The sequence below is a fragment of the Neovison vison genome, chromosome 4 (assembly GCF_020171115.1).
Source record: "Neovison vison isolate M4711 chromosome 4, ASM_NN_V1, whole genome shotgun sequence".
NCBI lineage: Eukaryota > Metazoa > Chordata > Mammalia > Carnivora > Mustelidae > Neogale > Neogale vison.
Window position 1 is genome coordinate 20,131,338 of NC_058094.1, and position 13,026 is coordinate 20,144,363.

At 40.1% G+C, this 13,026-nt stretch overlaps 1 protein-coding gene across 5 annotated transcripts in view; it reads left to right on the forward strand.

Annotated features, from left to right (window-relative positions):
- Nucleotides 1–13,026, forward strand: part of ENPP2 (ectonucleotide pyrophosphatase/phosphodiesterase 2) — a 107,235-nt gene that overhangs the window by 31,951 nt on the left and 62,258 nt on the right. For all 5 annotated transcript variants that reach the window (XM_044245042.1, XM_044245045.1, XM_044245043.1 and 2 more), the window contains exons 3-5: nt 5,798–5,953; nt 10,537–10,662; nt 12,665–12,725. In XM_044245042.1, the coding sequence (XP_044100977.1) occupies nt 5,798–5,953; nt 10,537–10,662; nt 12,665–12,725 (343 nt within the window). The remainder of the gene's footprint in view (nt 1–5,797; nt 5,954–10,536; nt 10,663–12,664; nt 12,726–13,026) is intronic.

Sequence of the window (13,026 nt, forward strand, 5' to 3'; positions counted from 1 at the left end):
GAGAATATAAGGTGTTAAGTATACGAAGATACATTTAATTTATCTTCACTTATGTTTGAAGGCCAGTGTCTAAACTTTTACCTTTTCAAGTCGCTAGTACCTGTGATTTCGACAACAATATTTCCTTGTTTGGGGGCAGATTTGCAAACCATTCAGACATACTCTACTGACTACCATCCTAAATGCTACCCGAGGGGTTCAAAAGTTGAGCTAAAGTTTTTAATCTATTTTATTTACGTCACATAAATCAGTTTTCTTCTAGTATATGAGAGCTTTCTACATGAGAATGTTATGTTAATAAATTCTTTAAAAGTGCAGGTGTCTGAAAACTTCCCAGGTAGGCCCATTTACTGAAAAAGTTGTCCATGACAGCTGGTCCAGAATCTGACAAGGAGGAGAGAAAAGTGGCGTCGCCAGAGTGGGCATCTATAGGAACTGATGTCTTTAGGAAGCAGAGATACTGACATGGAGACTTGTCTGTAAGGGTTACTCCCTGTGGGATATGGTCAGTTGTATCAGGAACACATGGCCATGGATGTATGAGAGAGTATGACCAGAAAGGATGAATCATATACTTCAGAAGAGGCGAAGAGAACATGAAATGCTAGAGTTGGTCAGCATCTTGAATGTCGTCCATGTTGACAGCCTCCTTTCCCTGTGGTTTCTACTTCAGACACGGCAGGCAGACAGAGGAGAACCGATTCTGTGTCAGTGCCCTTAAACAGGAGGCCGCATAACCACTGCCCACAGCCCCTTGTAAGGCTTCCCTCTCACTTTCAGGAAGCACTCGGGCTGAAGACCTCAGAGAACGGGAGGAAGAGACAGGGCGCCATCTCTCAGACCCTGGACACAGGGCCACCACACAAAGCTTGAAGAGAGTCTTCCAGCTTTAGGAAATGAAAGGTTTTCAAACTTCAGTACTGCTTCCCTCACTGATCAACATCCAAATATGAAAATTTCCGTTTTGCAGAGGGATTTAGAGGATTGATAGGGATTAGAGGATGATAGGATTGGGCATCAGGGATGAACTCATGGGTAGGTCACCATTCTTGTCATGGATTACGTCCTTTCCCAATGGCCTATTATATTATCGGTAGTTTTTCCCCATATAAATGGCACCAGAATTCTATGACACTGCCTCTGTGTGGTAAGATGCCTATGTATGGTAAGATGGAACATTGTGGTTTTTTTTTTTTAAAGATTTTATTTATTTATTTGACAGACAGAGATCACAAGCAGGCAGAGAGGCAGGCAGAGAGAAAGAGGAGGGAGCAGGCTGCCCATGGAGCAGAGAGCCCGATGCAGGGCTCAATTCCAGGACCCTGGGATCATGACCTGAGTCAAAGGCAGAGGCTTTAACCCACTGAGCCACCCAGGCACCCCCATTGTATTTTTTGTTTTACCCATTTAGAAAGACTTTATTTATTTATTTATTTATTTATTTAGAGAGTGGGTGGAGGGGAGGGGTAGAGGGAAGAGGGAGACAGAGAATCTCAAACACAGCAAACACTCTTGCTGACTGTGGAGCCCAATGTGGAACCCAATGACCCCGAGCTCATGACCTGAGTTGAAAACAAGAGTCAGATGTTCAACTGACTGAGTCACCCAGGCGTCCCAATGGAATGTTTTAGAAATAAGATTTTACTTACCTAAATGTAAACAATTTCACTTGGGTCTATCAGAATTATGAATTTGAGTGTAATAAATCACATTTTTACATTGGTGTTTTTTAAATCACGAAACGCTTCTGTGAAAAATAAGGAACGTGTAACACTTTTATGCCTGTCATTTATGTACATATATACCTGTTTTAAAATTTGAAGTCCCTATTTTAAGAAAAGGGTCTCTAGAGACTGTAAGAGTTATTTCTTAAGATTCTGGAACTGAGTTGCAACTTTAAGCAAAATAGCATTATTTAAATATGTAATGAGGAAGGCAGCGATAGAATTTGAATCTCACAAAAGCACTGGCAGATGTCTCATATGAAATTCTAAACCTCCATACTTTCCCCACATTTTCGACTTGATCCTTTCTAGGTGTTTGTTTTTGTCATTTGTCTTCCTTGTTGGTTCTGAACTTTTATGGGCGTCTCCGTAATTATGAGACACCACAAGTCCTCATCAAACTGATCCTGCAGTTTTTATCACCCCATTCAATAAGTTATAGAACCTGAGCGCTCAGATCGATGTACTCCTGGTTTAGGTCACATACAAGAAAGCTTTACAGATTTTAGAATTTAGACATATAATAAGTCAGAGAATCTTTCTGTATGGAATCAGGTTTAACATTTTCCAATAAAAAGCCAAGACCTAATATCTGTCCTTAGGCCGGTGTGGGGCGGAGGGAAAGACATGAGACATGGGTATGGAATGAAAAAGCCAAAAAAAGAGTATGGGGGTCAGAGCTTATTAGGAAGATGGCAGGGATGGGATAGGCCCTGGAAAGGCAAAGTGAATGTGGCTCTACTCTACCACCTGATTTGACTCACAGAGGTGCGGAAGTTCAAATTCTTCAGATTATTGGGCTGGCAGGACTACATGGATCAATTCATCTTCCCATTTCTCTTGCTGCCATTGTCAGCAGAGTCCAAGCCAGCCAAGAACGAATTTGGCCTGTGTGTCCCCATTCCGTCCTGGCCCCCGAACTTAGCCTTACTTGCAAGCTGTTGGTAAACCTTGAGTCCAACACTTTTTACCATCTGTGTGTTTGCATGATGAACACATGAGCAACACTTCCTTCACAAAGCTGTCTTCCGTTTAAGGCTTGGCAAAGATTATCATGAGGGGGAGCAACTGAGAGAGAGTCAGTGATTTTCAAAAACAAAGTGGGGGATACCGTCAGAGAATAATCAATGTGGTAGGGATGCAGTAAAAATCACGTGACTGACATGGATGGAGAAAGGCTTAAAATGGCTAAAATTCCACACAGATGTTTTAAAAGTAAAGAGAGCAACAGGGAAGAGGTCGTGATGCAGGAAAAGCAAAGGGCATGCCCAGAGGAATATTTCAAATGCGGGGTGGACGCCATAAAGAAGAGAAGACAGGACGAGTCAGCAACTACGAACCATGTGCCTTTGGACCTCGAAGCATCATCTCAGCGATAAGCCTAGCTGAGCATATTTGTGTATGTAGCTCATGGGAGTGAATTCTGCTCAGAATTTATTAAATGGCCACAGGGTCTGTCTAAGCGGTACCCCTAAATAAAAGAATAATTCAATTACAAGCGCTTTTCCTATCTTTGTTTTTATTATAGGGCTTTCTCTACTTTTTGCACATCTCAACCTCTCCTCCCCCTGCAGTTTCTTATGGCCCAGCATGCACTGTTGCTAGGTTGGCCAAAGTCAATAGAAAAATGTGGTTTTTGAACCAGAGGTACGGCACTGCATTGGAAACCCGACATTATTTCCTAAACTGAGCTGGTGCGGTTTGTACGTGTTTCAACATCCCAGAATCAACCATGCACAAGTGTTTCACATCTCATGGTCTAGTGAAGCTGTTTGCTTTACTTGAACTGATCTGATGCCATAAAGGCTAGGATTGGGTGACTCCAACTTTTAAAAGGACAAAGGACTGAGGGATGGACGGGATGTTCAGATGAAGGGCTTCAGTGAACCTGGAAATGTTATTTAACTTCTGTTCTCTGCCTGCTTCTTCTGTTTGCTTGTTTTCAAAAGTAATACATGCCAGTTGTAAAAAAATGAAAAATTCATACACAGAAATAAGGAAGTAAGAGTATACATAGCATGTCATCAATAACAATTGTTAAGCTATTTCTATATAGTATATATTATATAATATATACTTTATACATAAATATGTACACAGGGATATAAATATATATGTTATATGTATAAGAGGGATAGAAATAAGCAAACAAACAAAAGAATTGATAAAATCCTAGAAGTTTCAAACTACAGAAAGGAAAAGAAAAATCCCTCTGCTTCTCTCTTTCTCAGTCATTTTGCTCAAATATAATTCCTGTAAAGAGTTTCTTATGAGGAGGGTGGGGGGGGGAGGGAGGAAGGTTATTGACACCTGTACCTTTCCTCAATGCCTCTGCCCCCCCTTCTCTGGCTCTGTTTTTATTTTTATATTTATTTATATCCTTATTGCTCTCTTTACCTCTATTTATGACACAAAATATGATGTTTAATACTATCATACTGTTCTGTTGCTTTGCTCTTAAAAAAAACCACATTAATATAATTTTATAGATCTTTCCATAGTACCCTACACAGCTCTAACTCATTCTTTTTAAAGGCTGGGCAATATTCCATTAATGGATACAGTGATTCTTTTATATATATCTTGGTAAACTTGTACAAATATACATGAGAGGTGAATTCCTAGTAATGGAATTTCTGGGTGAAAGATACATATGCATTACCAAAATGTGTTCTATTTTACAAAAAATTTCATTCCTAGCAACAGGTAGGACACTGCTTATGCTTTCCATTCATCAGAAATTAATTATTTTGTAAGCTAGGATGACAACAGAGTTGAATTTTTTCCAGTTGGCCAGTTATTCCAGCACTACTTACTAATTAATCCTTCTTTTACCTCCTGATTAATGCCTCTTTCTTTCTCCAATTGCTTTAATCATAAATAAATTCTCATCTATTTGACTCTATTTCCCATTCCCACCTTCAGCATTGATCTACTTATTTCCTGGTATAAACTGTTTTAATTATTTAACTCCAGAATAGACTTTACTATCTAGTCTTCACCAAATTACTCTTACTTTCAAGTACTTTTCATTTCATTTATTCATTTTTTATAAATTTTTAATATCCTCTCCAGTTTAAAAAACTCCTCTTTATATTTTTATTGTGGTTGCATTGAACCTTTAGGTTCATTTAGGAAAAACTGATATTTTTATAATATTATTTTTATCTCCAAGATGGTATATCTTTCCATTTAATGAAATCTTTTGAAATACCTTCTTGTAGAGTTTTAATGTGTTCTTCAGATACGTCCTACACGTCTGATGAAATTTATACCTAATATTGTATCTTTTAAGAACTATGAGGAATGGAAATTCCATTGAATTTTTGAACTTATATAATACAAACATGTAGAATTTTTGTCTCACCTATTTTTTCCCTAAAATTTTAGTTGATCCTGAGATTTCTAGGTATATAGTCATATCTTAGAAAATAAAAAGGATTTATTTTTGACAAGCTGAGATTATGGTGTTCATGTTTGTGTAACTCCAGTTATGAGTGTAGATTTATTTAATGGCTGGAAGAGGTCTTACAAGTCTTCTATTTCAGTTCCGTATGCTCAGACTGTTCTCCGATCATTTAGGCTCAAATCTCCTCACAAAAAGTTACAGCTTTTCAAAGAGGGACATGAACTCTTGTTTCTAAGTGTGTACATCAATGATCTCTTCTCTGTTGGCATCGTTAACATCCGCAGAGACACCAACCCTCCCAGATTTGTAGTAATAATAATTGTAAACAGTAAAATAAAACCATCGGCCAACATTCATTGCACTTACTGTGTTTGACAGACTGCTAAGTGTTCTGCTTGGATTGTTTCCTTGAATTCTCATTATAATCTCCAGTTACTTTTGTTAATCCCCCTACTTTGCAGATGAGGAAACTGGCAGGAGGTTTGGCGACCTGCCAAGGGTCCACAGCGACCTGCCCAGGGTTCACAGCTAGAAAGTGATGGTGCCAGGCTGCTCAGCTAGAGCCTGACTGTGTCACCATGCTGTGCTCCTTCCCACGGCCCCTTCTCCATGATGACAGGACCCATTTCCCAATCCCATTGCCGTTGCCTCTTATATCTTGCAGTGTTATCGGACTCCCCCTGGACCAACACTTCTGGATCATGCAAGGGCAGATGCTTTGAACTTCAAGAAGTTGGGCCCCCTGACTGTCGTTGTGATAACCTATGTAAGAGCTATAGCAGTTGCTGCCATGACTTCGATGAGCTTTGTCTGAAGACAGGTGGGTAAATGTTGAGTCCTCTGGAGACTTGGTTGGAGAGCTAAATGCCCTCACTGTTATTCTCCCTGGCATTTGCACCTTGCTTTAGTCAAACCAAACTGTGTGTGTTAGTTTTGTTTCTTGGATGATTATTGATTGTGACTGTTGTTTGCATACCAAGCCCACTCAAAGAACGTTCTTTGCAACTGCGGTCATTATTTACTGATTTTAGAAATATTTATGGCCAGGCTTTTTTCCCCCCCTAATCTTCATCATCTGTATCTTGCTATCAATTCCTACATTCACTGCTAGGGTACATGGACTGAAACTAACAGCATTCTTATTTGTAATTTTCTGTTTTAATTTTAATTTTTTAAATTTTTGCTTCCCCGCTCAGTGTACAACATTTGCGTTATTTCGTCTTATCATGTAGTAACTATTGGCCTGCTCTGATGTAATTCCCCATTCTCTGTGCAGGTGGAAAGTTGTTATGGAGTTCTACTTGGGGTCTCATGCTCAGGGTAGCTCCGAAATATTCCTCTCAGTCATCCTGGCCTTTCTTGCCATGTCTGCTCTACTGGAACCATCAGTAGAATATATGGACTTCAGAATGAATACACTTGAGTTGAGAAGAAGCAGTTTGGAGACATTTGCCACCCCACCTGCTCTGTTTCCAAAGCCCAACACTTTAAGCAGGACCCTGGAGAAACCTTGTAGGCTATCCAGCACGCCTCTGGGCAGCACTGTATGTAAACTCTGAAAAGATGACTGTCAACAGTGCTAAGATCTCTAGACACAGCTTCCTTGATAAGTTATGACTTGTTTTTTGGACTTTTATGATTTAAATGATTCTTTCAAAAATCTGACTCATATTATCATTGATATTAGCCTTATATTTCTAATGATATCATTAGAAACAGAGACGTTATTCTCCTTTACTAAAGAAATAGCCCTTGATTTATATAAAAACCGATGCCAACTCCCTTACCAGTTCTGGTTTGTTTGCTTTTCCCCCACCAAACAAGAAGAGTTTTATTAGGCTGTTTTCTGTATAATACATTTTCCAAACATGTAGCCATTTTTTTCTTGTTACTTTTCTTTGGAACTTCTCCCAGGTTCCTTAGCCGTGGGTCTGAAAACTTAAATGCTGAGAACCTTGTAAACTGAACATATGGATGGAACAGATGTTCTAGTAGCGCTCTTTGGCTCCGAAACATTATTTCAAACCAGCAGCCTATGATTGCTTGGCAATGGGGACCTAACCGATGTTCGTTTCCTTTGCGCCACGAGCATCTGGCCTCTGACATGTCCTCTGAGGTCCAGATTCCTGATCATAGAGCTCTTTGCAAAGTTTAGTGGATGTCCCCACTCTACCTTAGCTCTTTCCCAATGTCGTTCATGCCTCTCTTTCCAGATGTAATAAATACAGATGATAACAACATTTTTGAAGTAGTTTATTTTCCTGTGTACCAAGATAACATATGCCAAATGTGGAAGAATCAAATATCAAACAATAACAGAAGGTTGAAGGAAAAAATAAAAGTCCCTGAGATCCTACAGGCCTCAGAGATGGCCTACAGGCCACTTGCCAGAGATAAGCACAATGTTTCAGTGTTGACCTTGACTACTATGAGTGTGTGTGTATGTGTATTTATATGAGTGTATATATGTATATGTTTGGAAGGGGATGTGTCTATACTCATATATCTCTTTACACACTGTCCTTTTGAATGTGTAAATAGTCTTCCATTGAACAGATGCAACCTGCTTTTTGAGTAACTGATCATTATTTAGATTTCCCCAATTGTTGGTATTATGAAGAATGTATCAATGAATGTGGTTCACGATTATTTGAATTTTGTATGTTTTCCTTAAGACAAATTCCTAGGGGTGGGATTTTGAAGTAAAGTGTACATGTTAAAAATATAAATATATGATACACAATTGACACTTCTCAAAGTTTATATTCCTCTCAAAAGGCACAAGAGCCTTTCAGCACTCCCTTTTCAACATATTCTCACTTTTAAAATACATATTTTCACTAAAAAATTGCTTTTTCTGATCTAATAGGTAATTTTCTTATTATTCCATAAGGTTAATTTCTTTTCTGTTTATTTCCATGTTTGTTTTCAGAATTATACAGCTGACTGACTCCTACCTTGCTTGTGGTTCACTCTGAACCCGGGCTTTTAAAAATTCCATTTTTACACAAAGCCAGTAGTTCATCAATAAGTTTAGCTTGTTAATAGTGATTTTTTTTTATAAACAAAGGGATTTTCTTATGAAACTAGAGCAGCAATAAAAGTATATGTGTTATATGAATTATCCTTGAATTGGGGAAAAAAAAATCAGTCTAAGTAACCTTGGAAATTTGCTAACCATTGAGAATAGCAGGTCCCGGATAAAGGAATTTCAAGCATTTCATCTGCTTGGGAAGCAAAGGCAGAGGAAGAGGGGATATCAAAAAATCAGAGAAAACTTGGATACAAATGTAATTCTAAAAGAAGGGAAATTAAACAATAGTTGTATGGTTTTCTAGCATGGCAACTAGTACTTCTTTATTCATTTATTCATTTAGCAAAGTGTCTATTGGTAGAATATTACTAAGTAGCAGCATAGCTTCCTAAGACCATTGCCTTCCACTTACAACATAAAGTAAGGGATGAAGACCTCAAGTGTCCTTAGCTCAGAGAGGGTTTTCTTGACCAATCTAGAGCCTCAGGAGAGTTTCCACCCTGTAACTCTCTATCAGTACCATTGTATTATTTCCTTCATAGCACTTGACATGAGCTAAAATTATCTTGTTTCTCCTGGTCTGCTTGCCTATGGTCTGTCTTTCCCAATTGGAATAGAAGCTCCACGAAGATGTCTTGTCTTGTCTTTCTTGTTCTTCATGACCCACAACCCCAGCACCTGGAACATGGAAAACATAATAGAAATATGTATTGAATAAATGAATTTATTATGAAGTTTCTTAGTACATCAACCCCGAATTTAAAGAGTTGTGTTTTATTTTCATGGTAATTTGCAAGTAGATGGAATGCATGTTCAGGGAACACCTAGCATGTGTGGAGCACAGTCTCAGATACTGGAGACATAACGGTGAAGAGAGATGTGTTTTTCTTTTCCCCTCCTGCTATGGAACTTCCAGTCTAGTAGATGAAAATGCAAGCAAAAAAATATAGCACTCTCTTTTATTTATTTTTTTAATATTTTAAGATTTTTTAAAGATTTTTTTGATTATTTATTTGACAAACAGAGATCACAAGTAGGCAGAGAGGCAGGCAAAGAGAGAGGGGGGAAACAGGCTCCCTCCTGAGCAGAGAGCCTGATGCAGGGTTCGATCCCAGGACCCTGGCAGAGGCTTTAACCCACTGAGCCACCCAGGTGCCCCTAGCACTCTCTTTTATTTTTATTTTTTTTTTCCCAGTGGGTTCCCACCTACCCCCCCCCCCACCAAGGGACGCGGGGCACACGCACACGCACGACCCGACGGGGCCGCCGGGTAGCCCCCTCCCGATGGCCGCGCAAGGACTGTGGCGTGGCGCAGCAACCCCGGCCCCGGGGGGGGGGTGGGTGGCGGAGTCTGGGAGAAGGGAACCCTCCTCCCCACTGGCCGACCGCCCCAACCTGAGGTGGACGGGCGACCCCTAAAGGGTCTTTAAACCTCCGTGCCGGTACGCGCCTAGCACTATCTTTTAAATGAAAATGTTAATTTTCTTAAATATTTACTGTTGATAGAGTTAAACCATGAGCTCTGAATCAAGTATGTTCAGACAGAAATCTGTAACCCATCTACTGGCCTCCGGAGAGGAGGGGCTATGACCCCTCATTGTAGATGAGGCCATATTTTGGTTGATGGTTGGCACTGCGAGTGTTTTTCATATCCCCTTAAACTCTACATCTGGGCACCTGGGTGGCTCACTGGGCTAAGCCGCTGCCTTCGGCTCAGGTCATGATCTCAGGGTCCTGGGATCGAGTCCCGCATCGGGCTCTCTGCTCAGCAGGGAGCCTGCTTCCTCCTCTCTCTCTGCCTGCCTCTCTGCCTACTTGTGATCTCTCTCTGTCAAATAAATAAATAAAATCTTAAAAAAAAAAAAAAACAAAACTCTACAGCTCTCTGTTTAGAACTGGACCCTCCAGCTGCAACTTAGAGCAGGAGAAGATTTGGTTGCACTATTGTTTGTAATTAACTCAAGCTCATTAATGTCAAGCAAAGCTACTTTGGGAAATAAAAGAGCCCAGCTGTAATTACTCTGCCTAAGATGGTGGAAACACCCAGCACAAACCTTACATACCATACATTTTCCTGTTTTTTTTTTTTTTTTTTTTTTTTTTAGTACAGTGTACAAATGGTAAGGGTTCCATTTTTCCAAAGGAGCCCAATTATGTTTGGCTTCGTACTCTGATTTGAAAAATAGGAATTCAACCTATTTGTAAGTCCTCCAAATATCATCTAGGCCTCAGGCCAACTCTAATTTCACAAGCAGATTAAATGATGTGGGATTTTTAGCTCTTTTTGTTGGCAACACTTGTGAGCAATTGTGGCCTCTTTCATTTGGTTTGTGAGAAGCAGTGACAGTGTTTTATTGTGCCGATTTCAGCGGGCGGCTGGGAGTGTACTAAGGACAGATGCGGAGAAGTAAGAAACGAAGACAATGCTTGTCACTGCTCGGAAGACTGCCTGGCCAGGGGAGACTGCTGTACTAATTACCAAGTGGTTTGCAAAGGTACATGTTTCCGTGGGTTGGCTAGAGCTTTAAAAGATTAAAAACTGGAGATGCTCCAAGGAGTCTTGGATTTGGGGCTATAACACCTTGGATATGGGTTTGGAAGGAGGGAAGGGGTTGGGTTTTTAAATTTCTCATGCTTTTTTCTTGGTTTTGCTTCCCTGCATTTCACGAATCTGAAATAACAAGGAAATCGCCCCCAATTCCAGAATGTGGTAGAATCCTAATAATGAAGAGTTTACTAAAGTTCCTGTCTTGGACTTAGATCAGGTTGTCTGAAAGCAGAGCCTGAGATGGAATTCCATGCGTGGAATGTATTGAGGGAATGCTCTGTGGGAAAACCACGTAAGGGAGCAAGAAAGAGGTCAGGGCAGGGGGCAGCCAGCAAGGATGTGGTTTTAGGGGAAGTCTCACCTTGGTGTGATTTACTGCAAGGTCTGGAAGGTAAATAATAGCGTTCTTACCCTTTGAGGCGGGGGGAACATGGCTTTTGTACCCATTGGATGTAAGCTATAAACTGAGGCACTAGCAGCAGCCTGAAGATGTGTATACCAGCTGGTAAAGAGGGTCGGGTCATGCACAGTTCCTTTTGTACCCCAAAGCTCTGCACGCATATCTGTTCTCTTGGTATGGTCGATTGTGGACTATGATGGTTTTATTCTAATAGTAAATACCAGTCGGTGAACTAACAAAAGTGTAAAAGATGATGTTTCTGTCTCTAAGGATTTGAAGTTACCATAGCACCCAATTACAGAGGTTAATGGAAAGATCCGAGAATCTTTATGTAAACTTTGCAAGTCACTTTATTGTCAAAATTAAGTCCTTCTTCCTAGCTGTGCCATGGAACATTTAAGAAGAGTTTCTGTGAAAAGATTTCAGGAAAAAAGCAAATCCGTTCTGAATGTGTTTCGTGTTCAGTTTGTGGCGGGAAGGTATTCCATAAATCCTGAATTTGGAAACTTTCCCCTGCCCAAACAGTTATTGTAACTTTTGATAAAGCATAAAATCAACTGAGACACTTATTCCCCCTCCCCATGTAGTAAATGTAACAATAAACCACAGAGGCTATTAGAAGAGAAAAGACCAGAAAAAGTCCTAGGTGTCGCTGGTCATTGAACCATTCAACATTGGATTTTGCTGGTTAAAACTTCTAGTTGTAGTACTTTTGTAAGAACCCTGGGTTACTAGATATGTGGTAAAACTCTCCCCAGTTTAAGGAGCATGTTACTAACCTACCCAGCCGTCAGGCGTCAGATTCTTATTGACCAGGGCGATTTCCGATTTCTGATGGTCAAAATACGTGATGTTTATTTGCCTTAGGGGACATTTAAAGCAAATGCTTTTTGATAATTATCATTTTCTCCTAAGGAAGCCTCGTTGTTAATGTTTCTTTAGTTTTAAACCTGAACTCTTTTCTGTTCTCCATTCTTGACAGGGTAACTCAGGAAAGCTCTTAGACCTTGGAGGAAGAGAAAATTGAAAGAGCATTGATTTTTTTTTTCCTAAATTCACGGGCTGAACGCTGATCCAGTGGCAAATCATCTTTCTCTTGCAATCTTCCAATCTATCATTCCTGAGTATTCTAAGCCTTTCCCCGCAACTGAAGGGAAGTTGTGCCATAGTTTCTATGGCTCTGAGATGTTCAGTGGTGGAGAAAAGAATGTTCCATCTAATGACCAAAGAGTTTATTTCTGGAGGGAAACAAACATGAAATTTTGTTCACTGACGCCACTGGTGTTTTTATCTACAAACCATTTAGACTCAGAAGGCTCGCATAAACACCACTTGGGGCTATTAAATATTAGCTTTTCCATTATGTATGGGTGTACTTTAGTAAGCCAAACCAACACTGGACTTTATTTCAGAGTTTCTGTTTAGATGGTGTTCCATAAGCAAGGAGTATCCAGCAAGACACGGACGGGGCCTGGGGTTGCGGTCTTTAGGGCTGTGGCTGGCATTGACCATGAGATTCACAAGTGAATTTACCCACTTTCCCTTATAGGAGAGACACACTGGGTAGATGACAACTGTGAGGAGATAAAGACCCCAGAATGCCCTGCAGGGTAAGTGCCTTTTATAAACATGATGAAGTTTTACATATTAGTTGATAAAACATCCCAGGATGCAGATAGGTAAATGGTGACAAACAATGTAAAAGCTACGATCATCTTGTACAGGTAAACTTATACTCAAGTACTTGTAAGTGATTAATTCATTGAAAGCTAGAATGCACATCTTAAAGTAGTGCACTTTTATTTTTTTTTTTTTTTAAGATTTCATTTATTTATTTGAGAGAGGGGGAGGAGCAGAGGAAAAGGGAGAAGCAGTTTCCTTGCTGAGCAGAGAGCCTGACGCAGGGCTCGA